Source organism: Nesoenas mayeri (assembly GCF_963082525.1).
Source record: "Nesoenas mayeri genome assembly, chromosome: 1".
NCBI lineage: Eukaryota > Metazoa > Chordata > Aves > Columbiformes > Columbidae > Nesoenas > Nesoenas mayeri.
The window spans coordinates 87395670-87421750 of record NC_137541.1 but is presented as its reverse complement, the minus strand read 5'-3'; the positions used below and the strand labels follow the sequence as shown (position 1 = coordinate 87421750).

Below are 26081 nucleotides of genomic sequence, written 5' to 3'. Positions count from 1 at the left end.
ACCATCCAATAAGAGGTACATGATTTTAAACAAATCTTATAGAAATGACATGTTATTGGAAATTTACACGTAAAAAAATCCAGCACAAAAAAATCCAAAAGCTAAAACAAGATTTTGCTACTAATCAGTGCTTCTATCACCCTTCAAGAAAAGAGAAACACAGTTATTTATATGTGATGTAAAGGCAACATTGAGGGGTTTTTTGCTTTTTTTAAATTAACCACCAAATTTAACCCCCTAAAATTACAAAGAATTGAAGTCCATTTACAGATCAAGTGCAGTAAACTAAATGTTCTTCAGCACAAAGCAGCACTAGAGAAAATAACTGGGAGAGGGAAAGTGGAGGCCAACTGGCTTAGCTAAGGAGGCAGCAGGTGGCTTCTGCAGTGGCCACACAGGTCGGAGTCTCCATCCTGAAGCACAGACAGAACTGAAGACTATTTAAATAATGGTCACACAGAGCTGATGTTCAGGCCTTCGCCTAGCTTCTTTCAGCAGTTTGACAAGTGATTTGTATTTTTATTATTTTGTATCCAATGGGCTGTTTTCGCTTTTGCAGTGGCTTGTCACTGAGAGCAGTCAGAAGTAGGATCTTACAGACAGTTCTGCCACTAACACTTACCACGCGTACACGACACTGCAGTTGTCAGTGGCGATTTTGAAATGTTTACACTGGACAAATGTGTGTTCCAAGCATCCAAAATGGCTTGAAAGAACATAGCCCGATGCAGGGGGGAGCGGACGGCCTGAAGAATCCATTGCATTCACAGAAAACGGAGCCACCACTTTCAATCATGTGGCATCTCCCCAGCTGTGTGAAGAGTTTGTTGCCAATGTCAGCTGAACTCAGTGAGGACCGGCTGGCCTTTGCATCAGATGTCTGTGATCCAAGCAGGCTGCGGAGCCAAGAACATGCTGCTAGCAGAAGGGCAGTCTACAGCTGTGGGTGACAGCTGTCATGCAGTCAGCGATACCTTATGGATGTCACCTGTAGGAACCATGCGTTCCATGCTAATTCACCTGAAGTCCCGTAAACAGCAAAAGGAAAAAATGAAATGAAAGGGCCAGGCGGATCCGGGTGTAATATTACTATCCTTCGAATGTAGTGTCATTTTAGTTGCTAAATAAGGGGCTTGACCAGAAGGACTATTTTATCAGGTGAGCTGGAGAGGAAGCTCTTGTCTTGTGAAAAAGTAAAGGAGATCTAACGGTCCTTGTGCTAAGTTTTAAAATTTAAGATTCCTGTACTTGGAAGGAAATTTTTCAGAAGATAAATCTGTTCAAGTCACGCTTTGTAAAAATATAAAGAGGCAGACAGGAATTTTTCAGCCATAACTATAATACCAACGACCAGACTCTGGAGCATGAAGTCAGGAAGGGCTTGATTTTTAAGGAAGGTCCGTCTGGATCACACTGTGCTGAAAAGCAGCAGTGGGGGTAGTTTCTCCATTCTAGAAGTGGGTTTGGAAAGTCATTTCTGGGAAGGCGCTAAGAGTGACCTATTCACACGTGGTTTTTTTGTAGATGGAAACACTGGGAAGGTATACAAATCTCCACAGTGGTCTGCAATCCAGCTTGGGAGCTGAGTGTTGAGAAGGGATGGGGCCAGATGTGTTCAGTATTTTTAAGAACCAGAAAACATGTCCTTTCCAGCCTGTTGTTGCAGAGGATAGAGAACTTATTCCATTATTTGTGATGTGTTCTATATGCCAATAACCCCAGCTGGCACATACAGCAAAGTAGATACATTGCATTTGAAGATCTAATGCATCTCCCAGCCATCCAAAGAGGCATCCAGGCAAGAGTATGGGGAATGAATTCAGCTACGTTCTCAGAAAGTCTGAATGTCTCCCTGGACTGCAGGCACACACTGCAGCAAATCCGTGAGAAAGGCAACCTTATCTTGGATGCCAGGAGTGTGGGGGCTAGTGGAAGAGGGATTCTTTTCCTGTAATAGGAGCAGGGAATATCTCAAAGTATAGAAAGGTGCCTCAGCTCCACAAAGATGACAGTGGAGAGGTTCAGAATCTAGAGGAGAAGGGTGATTCTGGTGACCCCTTGCCAAGGAGGGGGCATCCTGCCATGAAGAGCCAAAAGTTTTCCAGACGTATGTAAGAGCATGTGCACAAGGCAAGCGAATGAGCGCAAACAGGGTTATGGAAAACATTGAGAGAATCACTCCACAGGTGGCTTGTGGCTCGACAACAGGACTGGCTAGGTAGAGAAGCACACAGCACAGGGGCACCTCAGAGCTGGAAGCCTTCCATGGGAGCCTCACACTGCTGGAAGATGTACTGTTGCTGGCTGAGATCCACCTGTGGGGCAATGCTGCTGTCTTCATCCTCTGTTCCAAAGTAGTGCTCAATCAGATCAAAGGCCTTCTGATAAATCTCTTGATTCTCATGGCTCTGCAGGAATTCAATCTTGTCCAGGCCTGCAGACAAAAGAAGTAGGTAAAAGTTACAGCTTGGTGAAAGCATATGATCGTGATTATTTTCAGTCTGTTGTGAACATCAAGTTCCATGACAATTCCCTCCCACCTTCAGGAAGAGCAGGACCTACTATGGAGACTCTTAACTCAACTTGTACTCTACACCCAAGGCAATACAGGTTCAACTTCAGAGTTCCCTGTAACTGCATGAATTGGGAATTCTAGTGGCTTTCTTGTCTGCTCCTTTTACTATGTATCAAGACTAGATACTCTCTAGACATTTCTGCAACACTGACATGAAAAGAGAAGTAAACAGGGAAGTAAACAGGGAAGTAAACAGGGAAGTAAACAGGGAAGTAAACACTTAGAATCAGGCAAGTCCTATTCTGCTGTAACTCTCCCCTGGAAGTCCATAAACCATAAAGGGAACCATGGTTCAAGAAACCATATTCAGAGATACTATTTTCTTCTATACTGCTTTTTGATAACTCATTTTTATTTTGCTTAATAAGTATTTGCCAGTCAACAAGGAAACTAATCTTAAGAACAGCAGTACCACAGAACTGTGATGAAATTATGCTGGTACACTGCAGAACCTCAGCACAGAAAAGGCAAACAAGGAAATTTGCTGCTGCTGCCATAATTCTACAGGGCAGCAGAGAGGGAAGGGAAAGGTTTGAAACCTGAGCGACAGAACAGTGCACCTGAACTGCTGTGGAGGGAAGATACTGAGGCTCAATGACACCCAAAAGGCTCCCTCAGGGTCAAAAGAAATTAAGAAGAAAAGATCTGTGCACACTGCCTCCAACCTACATACAAAGATGCAGTACATCAGTAAATGTCGACTTGCCAAAGAACAGTTAATTTTCACATAATAGTGATGAAGAAATTAATAGCATCTGATGTACTGAAACTCTAATGGGTTCGTGATCATTGCTTTAAGCCCTGACTTCCGCAGATGTTTGGCTCATACCATATGCTTCTTCAATAAGAGCGCAGTAAGGATTGATGCCAGTGCCGCTGCGTTTGGATTCCTGCTCTCCAAGCCTCAGGATGTTCTCCAGCCCATTCAGTGCTACTTGCACAATCTTTGAGTCCATTACTGTGAGGAGGTCACAGAGTGGTTTGATGCAACCCAGTTCTACTAAATACCTGAAAAACACCACACGAAACACAGTAAATTGTCCATAAATTGTAACTGATGTAGCCATTTAAGCACTCAGCATGAAGGCCTAAGAACCAAAGCAATCAGATGAAATATCAACTCAACTGGAGAAATTATAAACATCTATTTGTATCTAGGCAATTCTGCTGAAACAATGAAAATAACTTTAAAATACCTTCTCTGTCTCTCTATGTATGAATATATATGAAATATTAATTTAATTTTGTAACTTAAATTTATAATTCTATACTTTATTAAGATATTATTTTAATATAAACTATATTAATATATTTATACATTATTTTATTTAAAAATATTTAAGCATAATGTACTGTTAGAAGTCAAACAGGAAAAACAATCCACACGATGACGCCCTTGTCTGAGGGGCTGAGCTATTCCTCTCCAGATTGCTAATGCATTTCGTTACACTCTACAATGACAACTAGGAAATTAGTTTAAAAGATACATTTAATTTTCTCACATGAGAGAAATGGCTCAATTAGTGAAATAAGTATTGCAGCTGAAATTCTCATGTGTTTTCTCCCTAAAGGAATTAATGGCTCATTCTTAACTCAGAACAAAATGTGGTCACTCTGGAAACAAACACTACAAGCATACAGAAAGGTTTTCCAGTTTCCAGGTTGTTAATCTGATTTCTTGCACAAACACTAATTCACCCAACTGCATTGAAAGACTTGAACTATTTCATACTTGATCTGCTCAGCAGAGCCTCCAGATGTTGCATTTGTGATTGCCCAAGCAGCTTCCTTCCTTGTCCGAAACTCAGCCGTTTGCAAAATATTTATAAGAGCTGGAAAGATATGGGCATCTATGACTGTCTGCAAAAAGAAATGACATGTCAGGGTTAAATAAAAATTAGAAAAAAATTCATTGTCCCAAGCTAATTTAATGCCTATGCTCACCACAACACGTTTAACAATGAAGCGTTACTTATCAAGGGGCAAAAATCAGTTTTCAGTTTTGCATTCAAAACCCTAGTTATCACTGGGGTCTGTGCTTATGACAAAAGAATTCAAAACATGTTCAGAATGAAGTGATTGCCATATATAACGTGTTACTTAATCATACTTTGACAGCAAAAGAATGCCACACTTCCCTTATTTTTTCAGGTAGTGAACCACTCAGTTATTAAATCAGTAAATCAAAGACATTAAGATCCCCTAAACGGAGGAAAAAACTTCATAAGCCTGTGTGTCACCCTGTATTTCCACTGGGTGAGACAACAGAGCAAAAAGAAGTCCACAAAACAAGCAAGCACCAATATGTGCCTTCCTGGCGAAAAGACAAAGCAACAGATGGTTCAGTAGTATTGGTTAACTGCTTAGCCCAAACTCATGTGAGTCAAATGAGTATTTAGTCAGCAGCTCAAAGTTTCTAGTAAATTCCTCTGGAAAGAACCTTTTGCAGTAAGACACAAATGAAACTCAGTTTAGTTACACATGTATGACAGAGATCTGAAACACTTTTGGTAAGGCTTATTCAAAGAAGCAAGAGTTTAGGATTACATTCTTAAATTAATGTTTTACAAATATAAGTCATCACAGAACTGCTAAAGACAAATTCAAAGAAAGCGAGAGATCCTTTTCAAGGAGCTCCACAGATGAAAACTAACAGATTACATACAGTAAAAAACTATAGTCAATTCACGGTGTGGACAGTTACCTAGTGGAAAAAAAAAAACCTTAACTGTTTGATATTTCTTTTACTGTTCCAATCTGTCTGGGCATCCACACCGGATCTACTTTGTAAATCCATTTTCACTCATCAGTTGTATAATATCAGTCTCATGAACACTGTCTGCTTTACCACAAAATCTGCATTTCTTGTACAGCAGACTTCAGCCCTCAAGGAAAATCACTTATACTTCCATCAAGCCATGTTATAGTAGATTTGTACTTTGCCAAGAATATTTTTCAAAAAGCCCTTAACTGAAATTTTTGAACATGAATGATGGAAGTGGTAGATCATAAACAGGAACTGGCTATTAAAAAAAAAAAAAAAAGAAAGAAAATATCTTTGAAAAAGAGAATGCCTTTCCCCCCCAACCCCCAACATATTTTACTAGGAAAAACACACTATTTTTTTAAATATACAAAAAGTAACACACTGTAAGGGTAGGTGGAATGCAAGAGTATCTACTTCATTAAGGTAATCAGATCAAGGGCCTTTTCAGCTCAAAGGGAGATATAAGTAACAGGAAAGTAATAAATAAAACACAGTGACACAAACCTGACAAGACAAGGGATAAGAGAGACAATCACAAAGAGGGAAAGTCTCCAGTCACTAATTAATGGGCCATTAAGAAACTACAGGCACAGCTTTGCAGATAGCCAGCCTGGACTTTTTAACTGATGAGACAGGGACAAGTGACTGTGCAAAACTTATAACTCATCTTTTCTTAACCATCTTACTACATACCCCCCTCTCTAGCCCATGGGAGTGCTGTAAGGCTTAGGTACTAGTAACCGAGACTGGCATAATTGAATTTCGGCCAGCAATTGGATCAAACCCCCATATCTCCCAGGGTCAGCAACTGGACTGGGCAGGGGGTCTCAGGCTCAGTAGCTGAAGGGGCCATGCACCAGGGAGCATCTTTTTAGGGTGCCCGTAAAGGGTGAATTCAGGGCCAGCAACTGGTGTCAGACCTTGGGTGAAGGGACCACTGCAACCGGAGCTGGTGAGGATCACAGAACTGATGCTGGATCACAGTACATAGGGCCCATGTGCCTGGATGCCAGCTGGAATCCAGATTTTGCATCTCTTGGGTGAGTGCTCTTATTTTTAATTCTACTTATTTATATTCCTATTTATTTCTGTTTCTTATTCTATTGTATTTTGTTTACTTTCTGCTCTATGGTGAAGCCATCCATCTTTACCCAAGGAGAACAGGGTAAAACAGCACAATGAATTACAGCCTCTCATAAGGCCCTTCACTGGAAGAGACTGGCTCAACAGAGAAGCAGATTAAAGCAGATTATCAGTCACTATATTTTTATGTTTTCTACTGCTTGACATGCAGTGTTGTCACCACCTCACCCTCACTTGAGTCCCAGTTAAAGGTACTTAACTGTCCCTCTGTAGCACAGCAAAGTTTTTCAACTAGCAGTTTGTTGACAACTCTCAGAGCTTAGTTGGTTTTAAAAAAAAAAATAGATTAAGAAAATAGTTTGCTTTAACTTTAATATCTTCACGAGATTTCAAAAGTCCAGTTAAGCTCAATAAAGGTGGAAACAATAAAGCATTAACACAGAGAAAGTCCTAGCAGCATCTGTTATTTACACTTCATGTCTTACAGCCTTGCCCACAGCAGTTACTCCTGAAAGCAAACTAGAATGCCTAAGCATTCCTGCCTCTATGACATTCTACAAGGGAAAAACAGGTATTGTGGAAACACGCCATGTTTCCCTTTCAGTTATATTCCTTCTAAGTGACAACATAGTCAACTGCTGAAATAGAATTTGGTTTTGTTTTTTTCCTTGAAGAAAAGAAACCCCCAGGCAGAGCAAAACCTTAAAGAACTGTGGTAGAATGAGGTATCTAACACCTTCTAAATTCTCAGAAGTTTTAATTCAAATTTCTTTACTTTTTTAGCAATTCTATATTGTGTGTGCCTGACACATGGAAGTGTGTTGAAGACTAAAGTAATGCAGTGCATATAAAAATGTGCAAGATAAACATAGCTTTCAAACAAAATGACCACAGGGAATTTCAGTTCAACAAGAACTTTGTGAAAGAAATAAAAATGAAATTAAAAATAAAAAAACCACATGTTGTAAACTAAGGACTGAGGTACAAACTACCGCAGATCTCACTCTTTGTCACCTGTTCAAATGTTCCACTATTCCTTGAAAAATGAAAGGTGCCTGTGCCATCCATGAAAATAGCAGGTAACTTCCTCATATGTACCATAAAATAAAGGATGTTTAAACATTCTTTCTTAGCTGTTGACATGTTGTAACACTTGTGTTTATCTATGCCCTCTAAATGTGACCTGAATTTTTCAAGGAGTATAACAACAGGCCAACAGGACAACCAAAATTCAAAGAAACACTCCCAAACCTGTAACATTTTTAGCAGTTCTATATGGATTTTTACAATCCAAATAATTCTTGTGCTTGCACATAAAAGCAAAACATAACACCCTGCTTCCAATAGCAGATGCACAGGAAAGTGTAAACTCTAGTCACTTTTATTTTTCTCCTTTTAAAGTATTTGCAGTCATAGCAATGAGTTCCGGTTTGACTACACCTGTATGAGAAGATGTGCTCATTTGTCCTAAATGCAGCACCTACTGATTTCTCTGATGCCTATTCCTTCAGGGACCTTGCTCAGAAGATTAAGAATGATCATTCCTCAGTCACCACCTTAGATGCCACCCGTGTTTCTAGGGCATTCTGCCACATCTCCTGTCGCTTGTCTCATAGTTTATGTAGTTGTTCCTCATATGAGAACCAGCTGACATTTTATTGTCACTCCTTACCACCCATTCCTACCATATCCTTTGAAGGTGGATCTACACACTGAGCAAATTAAACGTTTATACTAGAACCAGAATCAGGACTCCCCACACCTCCTTTTTAAAAAAATCTCTTTCCTGATGATTTCTAATATTTACATTGGTTTTAGGCAGATAGTATTAGGTAATGAAGTGATATCTCCAAAATACATTAGAAATCCCTTTTCTGCATCATAGGTAATCCATTAAACTAACACTGTAATTTTTGCCCAGCTGCATCTATTCACATCTGTTGGAACTAAACTCCATCTTGACTTGTAAGTAACAAGTCTTTCAGGAAACTGAATTTTAATTGAAATTTGAATTATCAAATGTAATTTGAAATTAAACTGAATTGTAATGCTCTGTTCCTTCAGCAAATCTGGGCCTCATTTTTGAAGTGTCAACATTTTTTGTGGTTTGTTTTTGGTGGTGTTTGTTTGGTTTGTTGTTGTCAGTTTGGTTTGGTTTTGTGTGTGGTTTTTTTGTGGTTTTAGGGTTTTTCTTTTTGGTTTGAGTTTGGTTTTTGTTTTGTTTTGTTTTCTTCCTGTTTTCTTTTGTTTGTTTTTTAGTAGATGGTATCTCTGTGCTGTGGCCTTCCAAGAGTGTTGCCTGTCTCATGGAAACATCCTATCCTTCTTGTTTATTTTAATCAAGCTTCTTCACTTTATAGTATCTGATTTTTAAAGAGTGAACTAGATAAAAGTGAATTTTCAGAATTTAATTTCATCTGCATAGATGTTCAATCTACATACATCCTAGTCAGTGCTGGGAAGCAGGTCTTCAGCAGTGGTATATTTGACAAGTATTTTGAGCTGGTCAATACCAAGGGAATTTTCTTCTCCTCCTCTGGTTTACCACAAATAAATCACTTACAGTATGCAAAAATACACATATACATTTAGCATGCATGTATCTACATATGACTCATCACATAAACGTGAAAGCAACCAAGCCTTACAGAATGACTGTTTTCCTGCTCCTGCAAGCCCTCTCATTACCTTTAACAAACCAAGATTATAGTCACCACTCTAGCTGGCAGCTGGCAGCTGTGAATACAGCCCTACCGCTATGATCTCCTCCTCCTGGCTGGAAATTGCAGTTCATAGACACTTCTCAGTTACTTGTGTTCCAGTTACCCTGTTTACTGATTCAATTTAGAACGGCTTTCTAAATAATACAGCAAATATTTGCAAGCCAAAGCTACTTAACATGATGGCATGACTACAAAACCGCTGCCATCCTAGAGTCAGGAAGAGGGCACTTCAAATCTCAGTTCTAATGGACTTTTATGTTGTTGACACAGACACTTAAGCCTATATACTCCAAACTGTGTACAAAGCAAGCCTTCAGCCAGTGTACACAAGGTTGCTACTTCTCTCAGGAAGAACCTGCACTACAATGAAGAGCACTTTGTTGAGGTGTCTCCAGTTTTAGGGTCTGTTCTCCAAAAAACAGTAGCAATATATACCGCTTACTGCTGAGGTTTTCCAGCAGAATAAAGGAACTAAAGGTGTTCTAGCTCTCCTGCCCTCAGTGGGGTATGATGCATGGGATTCACCACATCTAGAAGCCGGGAAACAGATGTTGTACTTAAACCCAAACTTACACCTGAAAAAGATCCATCTTTGACTTCTGCAGGTCCACAAACAAATATAATCTTGTCAGCAACGCCATATTTTCCTCCTAACTGAGACAGTTTTTGAAGTCCTGCCACCATAAAGATCACGTGAAGATTTCAGACCACTCATGCAAGCTATGGCATAAATCAATCACATTTTATATTTAGGTAATTTGGTACACAGTTTGCCTGTGTAAACCCCAGCTCTGTGTGAATCATGTCATCCTTTTTACACATCCCAAGTGTTACTGTGGTCTTTTTGGAGAAGAGCTTCTGACAACTCTTAGCTTGCATCTTTACCCAATTTGTAAAAATCTATTTCATTCAAGAGTTTCTAAAACAGACAGGCAATGTATCATTTGCTACACTTGCCCATGTCACATTTCAGCAAGGACAGGAAACCCTAAAGGAGGAAAAATACAGCATGGATCTTCTTGCTACGATGCCTAGCCATACTCAGGTTTCTAGATGTTCTTGTGAGCATTTAAGGTATATTAGAAAAGAAGTGATAAGTTAACCTGTCAACAGGAGAGAACTCCTATGATGTCTTCACTGCCAGATATGGAAGACTGTATCTGATGTACTGCCTTTCACAGTTTTTCAAAGTTAGACACAGAACATTTTCTGAGGTATGTGATAGCCTTTCATACCCTTCAGAAGGGTCGACAAGTCAGGATTTAGCTTCAGTTGTGCAGCTCTCCTTCTGACTCCCCGGAAGATGTAGTTCCCCTTCTCCCTGACTGGGGAAGCTATCCACTGAAGTACAGCAAAGCTGTATACAAACTAGGAAATTAACAAACAAAAACTATACTTAGTGACAATCATGACTGCATCAGGATACACACAGCCACCCCAAACCTTATAAGCACAGAAATAAAGAGGGGAAAGACTGCTGTATTCCACCATACACTTCTGTTGCCTAGGCACTGCTGCTAACACACTCTGAAAGGCTTTCACTTCCACCTTTGGTGGGGAAAAGAAAACAAAACAACAATATCCTGTGCTTTAACATCAGCTACAAAAGAAAGTTCAGCACTTTCACACTTTTCATGCACATTAACTTATATTGCCTTAACAGCAGAAAGAGTTTACTTGATTGTGTTTGAGTGCAAATCTAATGGTGATAGGCTGCTGTCTTAGCTTTTAGAAATGGCAGTGAAAGCCTCTGGAGTCTGCTACCAAACAGCATTGTAGGCAGTATGAAAGTGGAAATGAATATAGAAGTCCTTCCCTCTAACTTCATGTTTCTATACTTTAGAGTGGGTGGATGGAGGGAGTGTAACCCAATGCAATCTTAACACTAAATATAGTTCTGTCTGTTAATATTAGTTAGGTAAAATACCTATTAGATTTACAGATTTTTTTTTTTTCTTGGTGGGCAGAAGGGATTGCTGGATTACAACTTGAGCACTACCCAAAGTTTCTACAGTATTCTAACATCCCGACTGCTCTGGACCAACAACCCACTAGTTAGATCATGTGGTAAATTCCACTAATGTTGTTTACTATGCCAAGGCAGACATTTCACTTTCAGGAAAAAATTACCACATGTTGAAATTACTCTTGTCTGATTTCTGGCTAAATACTGTGCATGTTCAAAATCCAGTTAGTATAATAGAGACTGGAACACATCTGGCTACAGTCTATGACCTCTAGTAGGAATTACAGAGCAATTAGGAGGGACTGGGGGAAAGGAAAATAAGTTATTTAGTTTTGAGCTGCATCTAGAATTTTAGAATCCATTCTGTAAGGAAGAACAATTCTCAAGAAGTAATGTTATAATTTGTTGTAATGTGAAATTACTTTAGAGAAAGAAAAAAAATACCTCAACCCACAGATGAAATGGGTTCATCCATGAACTTAGTTAAATCAGATATTCTCCCAGATGGGAATTATCCTTTGTCCTCACTGCTACTGAAAACAGACCAGACTTTTATTCTCCATTTTAGCATATGACTGTCCTCAAGGAACACTACCAAACAGCATTTTCCAACTTTAGAAATTATTTTAAAGTGTTTTTCAGCTCAAATATTTACAATGATTTTGACATTGAGTAGGAGTTGCCTGAAGTTATACCTTAGAGGAGTTTTCTGAGAAGAGCAGACATACTGGCTCTGGAGATAAAAGGAGGTGTCATGACACCTTGTATCTCACATGACATTCTCTAGGTTGAGACTAAATAATTAGATCTCTTCTGGAATTTGTTACACATTTGTGATGACAGTTGCTTTTCAACACAACATAATAATTGCAATTACACCTGCAATTGCCAATTTTACTTCCAAGAAACAGCGGTCTCAAGATCTCCAATCAAGCATGTTGTAAACATTGGAGAATGTCCTTTACTTTATAGCTTTTCCCTAACAGGCCTCCTTTTGCAGTTTTAAAAATCTAAGCCTCATCACCGACATGATTTGCTATATCTCATAATTCCCAGGACAGCTATCTCCTGCTCAGAATCATAAACACTATTTTTTAATCTCATTTTTATAACAGCCAGTATAGATTAAATTGGGTATGCACTTAGGCCAGTCAGTGTTTCACTATGTAGCACGTGTGTGCTCAAAGGCAGATCAATTATTCTGAATGGGGCCTGAGAGATTATTAAATGAGCTATAGCTTTCACTTTCAAGAAGCTGCTTCTCACATTTTTTTCCCTAGACTTGAGTAATGCATCAACATGCTTTGAACCTTGTCTGTGACACATACTAAGGCAGCTGCTTTAAGGTGGATTCCTTTAAGTCTACATGTATTTTAGTGTTTTGGTTGACACTTCCTGGTGTAAGAATCCTGAGAAAGAAAGCTCCTACCCACAAAACTGCAACAGAGTTAAAAGGGTTTTTGTACTTCTAAAGAATCCCTTGCTAGAAATGAGGGTGCAATACTAATGGCGCACAGCATTAATTTCCCTCTCCCTACCTTCCCACCTTTGCAAGTCACAAAGCAATTCTTATCTATTCTCAGTAGAAAGAGAGCAGATCTAAACCAAAGACACCCAAAAACCCTTAAACTACTGAACACACACATGCATAGATTTACCCAATTGTTTAGCTAGAATAGGCAAATGTTGTTTTAACAAAGGAGAGATTATTTTATCCCTACTTATTTTTAAATAAAGATGTGACAACAGTTTAGAAGACAGAGAATTACCAAGGGTACAATTAAGACTTTCCACCTAAAACCTCACTTGTACACATCTGAGAAGTGGATACCAGGCATAAGAATACTGTACCAAGTATAACGATACAGGGACAGGCACTGCTTCATTTGAACAGGATGACATCGTACAGTGAATACTTATGTAGAAGTCACAGAAGTGAATACACTATTGGAATAGCTTCTGGTGCACTAAAATTTAAGCTACCTCTAGGACTCTTCATAACTGCATTTTCAGTAGATCAAGAACATGAAAACGTGAGAACCTTAAGTTTGGAAAAAATGCTCCAATAACAAATTACTTTCTATTACCACTTCCAACACTTATTTCTTTATGGAATGACCTGTACGGGTATCTGATTTTCTCAAGTTCTTCTTTTTTCTTAAGTCTGCCACATTTCTTTATGATTGTGCGTCCTGAAGCAGGCTCTCTGGTAGACTTGGGAAAAAATACAAAGTTAAGAAAATGTATTCGGCTGGACTGTTCCCCAGAAAATACTCTCAGACTTCCCAGGAGAAGCAGAAATGGCCTTCTAGAGAGAAAATACTACCACCCCCTCTTTTTAAGGTGGTAGCAGCATGGATAAAGCAACCAAAAGATCCTACACTGCAAGAAAATCAAAGGCAAAAACATGTTTATCGTAATACAAGCAGTAGTAACTACTTTCGCTGCACTGCTAATTGCACAGAAATTACAATTGCTGATGCAGGAGAAAACAGTGGTACAATTGCTGATTTTACACAACACTTTTTCTTAAAAAAAAAATCAGCTAATCCACAAATTAACACACAAGCCACAATAAAGGCAGAATCAAAATACTTGGAGCTCTACCAAGGTTAGACTAAAGCAACCATATCGTTCTCTGTATCTGACAAAAAAACCCCCATGATCTTTGGTGGTAAAAGTACAATCTTGATTGAGAAAGCCAGAGGAAATACAACTGTGGGAGGTTTCTCTGCTCAGGTTCCACAGACAATAAGGACCTACAGAGCTTTCCACCTCCGTAAGTTTTATTTTCTTGCCTACTCATTTCCTAACATAAGTACCTCTGATGTTAGTTGAGCATTCGCTCTTAATTCCAGGAGGCTTAGCAGAGACTGAGTTAACTTCCACAAAAGTATTAACTTTATTTCCTGTGATTTCCAAGATGAAGATGAAGACCTCATTCAAAGTATTAAGACCTTAACACTGCTCATTCAGCAGCTGAATGTTCTTTGTAAGAAAGAATATATAACCGTAAGAATACAGGTGCCACCTGCAAAGGATATAATACACTTTTTCCTCAGGAAAAACCTGTAACCCTTTTACAATCTCCTCACGTTTTCGAGTAAATCCAGCCCTTAGGTGAAGAGGGTTAATTAACCACTTCATGCTCATTCTGATCATATAGAATGAATAATTCAGAGCCATCAGATTTAAGACTAGCAAGTGTCAGGCTGCCTCCCAAGGAAAAGGACATAACAGAAAGAAGTACTGCTTGGCCACTTTTGCAGGATTACAGGATTTTGTTTACATTCTGTGTGAACATGCATTGTTTCTGTCTGGTTACTTATGAGTGAGACAAATATTTCTAATGCCTAATATTCCTGCTATTTATTTCTATCCCTCAAAGAACAGACATCTCCAACTGGACTTCCACATACCTTCTGCAATCTCTGAAAATCCTCTCTGTACCCAGTGTGGGAGAAGATCGTTAAGAAATGTAACTTCAGAAGAGTTTAATCTGATTTACATGAAGAGACTTTCATTCAACTGCCTTGATGGGAATCTTGCATATTTTTCAGATAAAGCTTGGTTTCATTATAAACTGTTTTACCATCGCTTTCGAAAAAGAGAACTAATGAGGAACTGTCCTTGAAAGGCAAGCAAAAAATTCCCCTAGTACAGCTGTTCTGGAAAAATTCAGTTGGGGATAGAGGAGGTGGGAGATGAAAATTTAGCAGTCTCTCCTTTATCTAGTCAAAGAAAATTTCTCTGGGGAGATGTTCAATCTCTTATTTATACCATCTGGAGACAAGTCCTGGGAGTTCTTCCTGACGGCTGACACTAAGTCCAGACTCAGATGGGGTCTTTTGGAGGCCTAATTGTAAAGACTGACACAAGGGAGCAAGACTTCCATTTACTTCTGTGTGCTACCACTTAACAGGAAGAAGTGACAAAATCTGGTATAATCAGGAAAGACAAAACCCAATGCAAAATATTAGATAGCCTCCATTATTGTTCAGTTTAATAAAAAGCAATTTTAGATTTGGCTAAGCACAACTATCCATATCAGGAATTATAAGAAAAAATAAACAAGAAGAAACTATTATACACTGTCAGTGTCTGCATCTGGTGGTGAAATTAAGAAACTTGTAAAGTTATTTGATTCTCAAAGTTTTTAGCTTACTCCTTTCTTACTTAAGAATTTCTGTATCGTAGTGATTGTCAAAAGCATGAAGCCAGTTATTTAAAACACGGTTTTCTTGAGCTTGGTCTTATTTTGTCATTCTCTAGCATGACACTCTCTCCTCCCTTATAATCTGCAGATGATTATAAAATACATAATTTTCATTTGAATCTGACAGATGACTGAGCCACTGAAATGTTCTGATTACCCACAGAGACTATAATATATTTCCACTTATATGTAATTATGTATCTGTGACTGTGTATACATAAAAATATCCAATTTATACACAAAAAAAAGCAATGCATCATCTGATGTGTGTTTCTTCTATCCTGCAAGACAAAGATTACTGATCATAGCTGAAAAGGTTACCTGGATCTGGGCTCTGTTCCCAGCTGTTATATTAGATATTGTCCAGCAAGCTTCCTTTTTGATAGATTCTTTTGGGCTGCTTAGTAAGTGCAGTAAACTCTGCAGGGCTGAACAATTCAGAATTACCTGAATAAAAAAGAAACAAAAACACAAACCACACCTTAGAAGAAAATTAGAATACAATGTATTAAAAAAATCTATAAAAAGTATATACTACCAGATGATATCAAAAAGAAAAAAACAAATACCACAACCCACAACCCCCCACAAAACGAAAAAGCAAAACAACAACAAACACAAAACCAAAACAAAATAAACAAAAAAATACCCCGCACCACCACCAAACCAAAATCAGAGAGCAAGAACCACAAAACAAATGTCTGTATTTTATATGCAGGAAAGCTAATAAGCAAGAGAAGTGAGTGATTTAGATCATGCCTTCATTATGATTTCAGTGCAACCTGAACACAAGAATATACTAAGCCCATTATAATGAAACAAAAATAAGATTACAGTATTTTCCTGTATTCTTTTTTTCCTATATTTTTGTATACCTGGAAGCTCCAATTACTTCTTCTTTCTGCAGCAGCTGGCACAGTGGGGAAGACTGGTGCCAGTGTTGTGTCCAGTGACATTATGAATGGGCAATTATTATTTTAAAACTGTTAAAAAATGCAACTGTACAGAGCAGAAAAGTTGCAGGAATATCTGCATTTACAAAATAAAGATTTTAAGTCCCCGATGTAAAAGAGAGAATGCCCCAGAACAAGTATGTTACAAGATAGAATGCTTAATTATGTAATGTTTGATAGCAAAGGGCATAACAAGATTCAATGACTGAAAAATAAAAAGAAAATTAAAAAAAAAACCCCTAACTTCTTACAAGTAAAAAATTTAGAAGAGTCTACTAAGCAACATGGTAGTTTTGCCTTGTATGGCAAAAGCAGGCAGCTTAGAAACACAGTGTGATGTAGAACTTTGAGAATTTTTTTGTCTGTTCACAGAGGTCAAAAGAAAGAGTGTGAAACTGATTCATGGTGATGATTTCTTATCTTGGAATCTGAATTCCCATACTCATCTCTTGCTCTCACTCCACACATACTCCTAAAACCTTTCCATTCCAAAACTAAAATTTAAAAAAGCAAAGCTTATTGTTCAGGACTTTATCAGGTATCTACTGGGACAAGAAAGATTTATTTTTTCCTCACACATAGTCTATGGTTTTGGCCATCCCCAAGCACTAGCAATTGTTAACCGCTAGAAAGGAGAGATAAAGCAAAAGCAGCTTTGTGCTCTGAGGCTGTACAGAGAAGTTTTCAGGCAACTGTCTGGTATGTTGCTGACTTGCTAAGAAACATACCAACTATCAAAATCCTTCTACCTCACACACTTGATTAAGGATTTTTATGTAAGTTCTGGACCCTCGTTAGCACACAGTGTAATCTGTGGGCAGGACTATCAAACTATCCTACTGAAGCAGTTCTCTAGAATGCTTATGGTATGCTCCTCTTAAAAAAATTGTGTGCAACAAAATGTTTCAACATTTTCTTGAATTGAAATCTAAGATTTATGCAGTATTTAATAACCTGCATTACATGCAATTTAGTGATCCCTTATGGTTTTATTTTCAATGAAACTATGAAATCACAAAACACACCTCATTCTTATGACTGATCTGCAAAACAAAAGCCACTGAGAAAATACAAGAGAGCCCATGCAATTCAGCTAGACAAAAAAAATATCGTAACAATCAAAAGGTCATGTTAACCTCCTCCAGCACTAACGACAATATATTCAAAGTGTCCTGCTGCTGCTGACTTATCTTTAATCTCATTGTTACAGGACTACAAAATTCCAAAATTCATACAAACAAAAAAATAAGCATTGAAAGAAGCCTCAAGGTTAGGAACCTGGATTTTAACTTCAGTATAATTTACCTGGAAAAATTAAATGCTTTGATTGGGGAATCATAAACTTTAAGCAGCTACACCTCACACCTCTAACTGCTACACCACTGCCTCCTGGATGTCCATTTCCCTGCCTGCACTGCACACATTTCCACATTCACAACAGCTACCACTTTCTGATCACATTTCTGCCATCAGCTCCAGTAGAGTCAACAGCCCACCAGTCTTTGAGCCTGTGACTTCAATCCAATCTGGTTGTGCATTTGTCAGATAGCTCTGCACCATACAGCCATGCTTTTTAGTTTGCCAACTAGAGATGGAGGCCAAGAGACAGTAAAGTTTCAAAAGCAGTGGCCTACTCTGTGTTGTCCTTCCTCATATTACCAACTGAGTATCACAAAAGAGTGTCAGAATGCACAAAGTGGGAAAAATCTTTAACATCAGCAGAAGCCCTTCACTGGAGCTTCTGCTCTATGTGTAAAGAGGGACTGCCACCAACAGGTAATACACATATGCAAGGCACAGACTCTGTGCTCCCAGTTTTTAAACTGACATGAGCTGCTGTCTCTTGTAAAACCTACCAATCAGCAGGATGACCACCTAGCACCTCTGAAGCATCAAGTTTCCTGGCTCCTTTAATTCTGATACAGTGGTGGAAGTAACTGCCTCCTACCAATGCTTCTCCAAATATATGCCCAGACAGTTACATACCATCCAAAATCTAACCAGGTACTCTTTTTTGTTATATTCATTATAAACTGTCAGCAGAATCAAATGTGACAAGCCTTTGATGGCCTTACTATGACACATAATTCAGCATAAAATTCAGCCTAAGATGGCAGACTTGCTTTAACAAACCAGAAAACAAACAAAACCACCATACCTTGAAGAGTACTACACAGCTACACACAAATCCCAGACATAGCTATGTAAGAATTACCAACAGTTCAGGACTGAACAGAAAAACTATAAAAACCACATGTTTTGAGGCAACTACTGTCACCAATCCTTTCACTTTCAAACTTCAAAAGGAACAACAGGAGATGCTTGTAAAGAGGTTACCACAACTAACAGAAAGATGAACAGCAGTACAACATAGGAGAAAGTGAATCCATACCTGGGTCTGGATATCATCTCCTGTGACAATGTTCCCAACAGCTCGTAAGGCAGGAGATACAACTTTGTAGTCGTTGTGCCTAAAATTACCAAAGAAAGACCTAAGTCTTAACCATCCTGAAGCATCGCCATCTTTACATCCTCAAGGAAGGAACATCCATCAGTCAGGGGAAATCTTCCCTGCTAAGTATGACTTAACATTCCCTATCTCCATTGAAACACTCCAATTTTAAACTAATAGTTACTCTTTCTAGGGTTTCTAATTATTCAGGTCTTTAGGTATCACTCAGCAGCATTAAAATTTGAGATTAAAAGACTAAAAGTACTTCAGAGTATAGGGTATCCTTGGGAGGAAAAAAGAAATCAGCTTTAACTATGAAACACACTTAATGTAGCACGCACAAAGGCAGAGAATGAGACAGAAACACAGACAGAAGCTGTGTGTTTAACTCAATCATGACCCCACACAGCTGTTCGATCATCTTCTGTCATCATATGCATCCCACTCCAATCATTGTTAAATCAGGCTTGGAATAAGAAGGGTGAAGAAAGGAATTTTTTTCTCAAATGAAAATCTTTCCATGAAGTTACCTTAGGTAATACATTCTATTTGTTAATCCAGCATAAAATTTGCTTTAATCTTAAAAGCCTTAATAGTCTTTTATTTCAATCACTGAAAACCATTATTTCTTGTTCTTAGGTAACTAAATGGTCCAGGTACTTCTCTCAGACCTGAAGAAATGGCTCAGAATAAGGCCAGTCTCTCTGACCCCAACTCCCATAAGTACACTTTACTGACTAAAGCATGCATGTACTTTTCTACTCTAAGGGTTTAGGAAATTCTTTACATTTCAAGCTCCCGGTGCTGCAATTTCTAGTAAGTTTCACTATTTCTTACATTTCTACCTTTGATATCCTTCAGCAATTTCATTGGCAGGTAATCATAACAACTACCTCAACAGCACAGTGAAAATTCCAGTATATATTGTTGATTTTACAAAAATGCTGCTGCTAGGTGCTGGGGGAAAAAAAAGAATCTCTTAAGAAATAGCAAAATTAGTACAAGGAAAATTCCATTGTTTCTGTTATTCATGACAAATAAAGACTAAACACAAACAGGTAAAATTAAAACTCAAATCTTGCTTTTTGGAAATTATTATGTTTCAAGACATGTCTAATCAGACTTCCTATTGCTGGAACCTTGGTTTTAGGGAAAAGAGCAGATAGTGCATTTGCTCAGAACAAATTTCTTACATCAGCAATTCCACAAGTCTTCTGCAGACTCCTGCATCAATCACAGCCTGGATTTTATCATTGGGGCCATCAGACAAGTAAGACAAAGCCCAGCAGGCATCAGCTAACACATCTGTATCATTGACAAAGAGCAGCCAGGAAAGCACACTAAGACAAGGTGAAACCTGTAAGACATTAAGAAGAGATACATACATTGTGAAAATAAGAGTCAGATGATCTATTAACATGTCAGTTAATTTTGTATGTGACATTATAGTATGAGGCACTGGCATTCCAAGGTTCAATATTCAGAAGATTTCAGATGGAGGTAACACTTCTGTGCAGAGCTGGTGCTACACAAACACAGAGGAGTCTGCCAGCAGAAAAGCACTATGAGAATTCTTCAGCCTCTACACTACAATGCCTTGCAACTTAAACTCCTACTTGCCCACTAAGATGTGCCATACTTTTCACTACAGCAGCCAAGATGTTTTGTTCTGCTGTGGGATGGTCATCTCCAGTACAGTAACAAAAAGTTAGGAGGCAACAATATAAAAACAGTGGTTGTGAACACTTGCCTAATGGACTAAATACATTCAAAAATACCATTTGTAAGAAGCCCATACATTGTTTTGGATAAATTCTGAAATATTTCTGTTATTTAGTTTAAACTTCACAAACCTGATTTCTTACTTGGATACCATCACTTTGCAATGCATTTCCTTTCAAACATTTCTTACCTTGGCAAAATCTGGAGGAGGATTTTTCCCTCTGCAGAGGTTGGATAGAGCCCATACAGCATTTCGAGTCATAGTGAGACGGTTTTGTTTTGAAAGCAATCTAAAACAAACACACAAAAAATTCCAACCTTTGCTTTAAAAATAAATAAAGAAATAAATAAATAGAATGAAAGCCAGGCAATGCTGTAGAGTCAACGGCATGAATCATTAAAATACACTCGGGCCAACGTTTTTACTCATACCAGGTCAAAATATGCTAATTTTTTCCTGTGAAAAATACATCCTGAGAAAAAACATGCTTGGTGGCTGGATACTAACATACATGTTAGACACATGAATCCTAGTATTCCAACAATAATCATTACCCTAAAAGTATCTTCATTTAATCGCTTAGCTACTAACACAGCAGATTAACATTCCAAAGGCACAGGAACTGTGACAAAATTATTCTAAGTGAAAAGATAGGCAGGTAGTTTTGGAGAGTACCCTCTTCATGGAAATGCATTTTTATGTCAGTTGCAGACTATCAACTTTACTTTTACACTTTTGTATGTTAAGTTCACTAGTGAAGCAGAACAAAACCTGCCCTCAGAAAATGCATATAATAAGGTTTAGGGTTTCCCCAACATTGAAGAGCTATGTATCTGACAGCAAGCACAGTTCACGGACTTTCTGTGCACACTGGCTCCAGTCCCAGCATGTGAGAGCCTTGCCCACTGGGTTCTTGTCAGGACTTGATCCTACAGACCACCCCAAACAAGTCTCCTTCTGCAGTTGTTAAGGGGTGGCATCCACACACCAGCTGCAGGGTTCCATCTTCTGCTCAGTAAGACACAGGAAGCTAAATGATGTGATGAACTGTAATACTGACACCTTCATGAGATCTGCACACCAAAACTGCTCTCTCACATCAGGACTGACCAAAGGTGCAGCAGCCACTGGTACACTGTGCGTCTCTTTCTCGTAGATCAATCCTATCACAGACAATAATGTCTGTGGCATTGGTTAATTAAGTCAAACACTGTGTGAAGCCTCTAAACAAGGCATTTTCCTGGCAGCTTAGAAATGACTAGCCATAGTGCTCTTTGGCCCAGGAGGAATGTACTCATGGAAGACCCAGTTTTTCCACAATTGTAACAGCTCGATTTCTTTTCTCATAGCCATCCTACACTGTACCAATGTCTTTATAAAGCACTGGAGAATTCCAGTGCTGCAAACAGAGTTTGCAAAGGACAGAGACTAAGTATTCCTAATTCAGACATTATAACACAATATGGTGTTGCTGTTCGAGCAATAATACAGTCCTTCAGCAAAGGACCATCAACACAATTAGTGGACTAGAAAAACGACACACAATTGGAGGGTTTGAGACCTAGATTTGTTCAGCCTTAGCAGGAGACTATGTGAGAGGAGATATAACTGCTGCCTACAACTGTTTAACAGGTAGATGCAGAAAAGAGGAAGGCAGATCCTTCTCAAAGGTGTGCAGTAACAGGACAAGAGGCAACTGTCACAAAGTAGAACACAGGAAATTCTGATTAGGTATCAGAACATTGTTTTTCACCATGCCATGGTCAAATGCTACAACAGGTTATAGAATCTACCTGTGACATTCCAAATTCGACTGGTTAAGTAATTGAGTAATCTAATCTGATCTCACCTGCTATGAAAAAAGGGCTTGACTAGATGACCTCCAGAGGTGCCTTTCAACTTAAATTATTCTATGACTCTATAATAAGCTCAGGCATCCACCCACTCTGTAGAATAAAATAGTTCCAGCTTAGCTGTTCCTAAAATATGTTTACACTTTAGCTCTATTATAAAAGCAGTTCTGGAGACCCCATTAAAAAGTCTGATTAATCCACAATGAAAAAAATCATTTTAGTAGTAGTAGTAGTAGTAGTCGTCGTCAAGGCAAAAAACAAACTTCAGTCTTATCAGACACTCAAGCAAAATTCTGGAAAATATTTTAAACAGACTTACTGCAATAAAGGGGGCAGGATATTACAGTCCAATACATAGTCTCTGCACATTGTGCTGTCTCCAGCAATGTTGCCAAGAGCCCATACTGCCTGCAATGAAAAACAGAATTGTAATTGCTTTCATTGTCACAATTCAACCAGTTTAGTATATGTATTAGAGTGGGAGATACTCTGTTCTCACTGTTAGATCCTGGTCAACATACAAAAGGGGAATGCATTCTGGTTGAGTATTACATATATACACCCAAACTCACTATGAGATTCAGGAATATTTACACAGATCTAAGAGGAATATCAAAACAGTCAAAATGTATGTTTCCAAAGACCTTGCAGGCAGACATAACCTTGCTCTGTCCACAATATAAGAGGCTTAGTAACACACTAATTCTACACTCCTCCTGATTCAGAGCTGGTTCAAGTCCAGATATTCACAGTACAGGTCAAGCAAGTTTTTATCTACCCAAAAACCTTTGTGTAGAACAGCCCATATGAGTCTTTCCTAAGAAGCCATAAAAGCATGCATTGTTTACACAGTCATATTAAGAATGTTGACACCAACTAAGATGAAAATGAGAATCTATATGCAAGATAAACCAATATTCAGAACCAAAGAGTTCAGGTGGGCATTGGCATATATTCTTTACGAGAAAACTATACAAGACAGAACCAGTGTTGTCTATTAAGACATATGCATGACAAAGTGCAAGGACAGATATTTTACCCCTTGGACATCAGTACTACTGTTACCCTTAATTTTAAGAAGAAAATATCTACAACACCAAAAGATAATTAAAGAAGTATGAAATCCATCTTCTGTAATATGATGAGAATAAAAGATTTAATTGTTTTTCATTTATATGTTTGGGTCAAGTGGTCTTTTTGATATCACTGTCCACTAGTACGAGACCTATAACTGGAAAAAATTAAAAATAAGTCTATATGAAGTATAAAAGCCATTTGATTAATTCCATGAGATTTATAGACAATATTTTGTCACACAAGAAATTGTATGAAACTCACATTTGCTATTTATTTCAAGGTAGCAGAGGGCTAAGTGTCACATCAAATAAATAGGCATTAGGCATATATGTTTATTTAGTAAGACCCATACAATGTCTACACAATCATTGTAAACACTTCCAATACTGCACAGAGAGGATAAAAGCAATCCTGTTTATCATGGACAGTACCTGCATGTCATCCCCTAGTTTCTTTTCAGTTGATGACTGTATTTATTTGCAGTGAAGTGCATCACAGTGTATAACTATTTCTCCAACTGAACACACAGAAGTTCCCCACACAAAATAAACATTTTTCTCTCTGTATCTCTATTTGAAATAAATTACCCATCTAAAGAAAAAAAAAAAAAACACCAAAAAAACCAGAATAAGCCAAATTTGTTACCTAAAGGAAATTCTCATATAATTTGAAATAAGCTTATTTATTCAATATCGATAGGATGTCAATTGATTTGTTGCATTAAATTTCTACTGCAAGACGTTTTTTAAATGTGGAAAAAAAGATGCAACTTTTTAAAAAACAGCCTCCAAAAGCCTCCTCCAACCACTTGAGGCCTGAAAACACTAGTAAGTTTCTGCAAAATTAATACAGTTAAAACCAAATAACAAAATGTATATACAAAATGTAGATACAGATGTCAGCTTGCTAGATACAAAGTGAAAACAGTTCTCCTCTGTACTGGTATTACCAATAACACCATAGAGATCGATCAATCACAAGTCCGTAAACTGCAAGTTAAGAAATGAGGAGACTATTCTGGGGAAGGATTGTTTTGTTCTCCTACTGTTTTCCAGTTTTCTGCTGTCAGTCACAGGCAGAGACAGGGCACTAGGCTACACTGACCTTTGCTGTGAAAAAGCAAAGCCATCTACTATGCAATATCCCCCTCCCCAACTGATCTTCATAATAAAAACTTATTTTTCATTCCCATTCTTATTATTTTACAACTGTTGTGACAATGGTTTATCTGAAATAAAAGTATAACCTTAGGTCAGGAAGCCTCATGCACTCAAGACAGAGAATGCACCTACTGGAAATATTTAGCCTAAGAGACAGAACACACGCCGCATCCTGCAAAATATCATTTGTGTTAGAACTGTTAGAAGCCACATTTGTTGTTCACTGCAATGCTTGGATATTATTTCTGCAGCAATGAGAAGCCTAAGGAATTAATCAAAGTTTTCACCTAGTTCTAAACTTGTAGATCTTTTAAAAACATGTAAGGTGAAAAGTTAGAATTTGCAATTATTTCCTTATTGAACATGTGGGTAACTTTGTGTGAAGATACAGTCTCCTTGCCTGGACATGCTTACACACATTAAACCAGCCCTGGAAGCTGTATTTCGCTTGTCTATGGACTTTGTTTCTGTCATTATAGTAATACCTATTTTTAGGGTTGACAACAGCGATAATCACTTAATCCAGGAACCCATTCTGACCCTGAATGACAGACTGGTTTTGCAACAGCAAATCTCACATCAAAAAGTCTGACCAGAGGAGTCAAATAACATCACTACTGCTTTCCTCCTCTTACTTTTTAAGGTAAGAGTAGTCTGGCTGAGTAGTCTGGTATCACAGGACCAGTTAAGAGAGGATATTGCAAGAAATCCTTGTAATGCTAATGACTGCCAATGTACAAGATGCAGAGAAATCAAAATACCTTCAAAAAGTATGCACAGTTCTGTTTAACAAGGAAGGTATCTTTCCTTAAGGAATTATTTCAGCTCTTCAGACAAGTGACGAACATAACTCGAGCTCATTTAAACTCTTCTTGTCAGATACTGTTGTACATACAAAGCTTCACCATGGCCCCCACAGAGGACATGTGAACAATAACAAGGCTCTTCAGGGTTTTTCTGAATAATGTTCATTTATTTCCATTGCTTCTTTTGTTTTGTGCACTTCTTAAGATGCAAATGGCTTGTCTGCCATAACGTTTTGGCTTCACTCTACATATCCCAAATATTTTTATCTTCTTTTCTGGATAATTGCAAAGGTAAAAGGATATTTAATTTCAGTTAATTTCAGAGTTCATTAAATAAAAAAAAAAAAACTTTAAAAAAATAATAATGATTTTTAAAAAACAGTACTTTCCAGCATCCACATCCAGAGCTGAAGATGAAAAGAACCTGTAACTTTAAGATTTGTAGTCTGACTTTTTAACAAGCATCTTAGGTAGCACAGATGTGTGCAAACTGAAAATGCCAATCCTGCCTTGCCAATTGACAGCATCCATTTTCATAGGCTGCTATAAATTTCCATTTACTACTAATAGTGGAGTAGGGACTGTTGCAGGTTTCCAGTTTATTTTACTCATTATTAAACTCCAGTGCTCTTTACTGCAGTACCGAGCAACTTCAGTAGTCAATAACAAGAAAGTGCAAGTTTTGTGGAGTATTATTGAGCCATATGGTGCCTTCTGTGAATAATCC

General features: G+C 38.1%; 1 protein-coding gene across 1 annotated transcript in view; it reads right to left on the bottom strand.

Annotated features, from left to right (window-relative positions):
• KPNA1 (karyopherin subunit alpha 1) overlaps positions 1-26081 on the bottom strand; it is a 53905-nt gene that overhangs the window by 1213 nt on the left and 26611 nt on the right. Inside the window, exons 7-14 of the mRNA XM_080339223.1 lie at positions 22631-22719; positions 20648-20747; positions 19929-20092; positions 18676-18754; positions 15652-15777; positions 4308-4435; positions 3405-3583; positions 2246-2434 (exon numbers count right to left, since the gene is read on the bottom strand). Coding sequence (XP_080195349.1) covers positions 2247-2434; positions 3405-3583; positions 4308-4435; positions 15652-15777; positions 18676-18754; positions 19929-20092; positions 20648-20747; positions 22631-22719 — 1053 coding nt within the window. The 3' untranslated portion in view covers position 2246. The remainder of the gene's footprint in view (positions 1-2245; positions 2435-3404; positions 3584-4307; positions 4436-15651; positions 15778-18675; positions 18755-19928; positions 20093-20647; positions 20748-22630; positions 22720-26081) is intronic.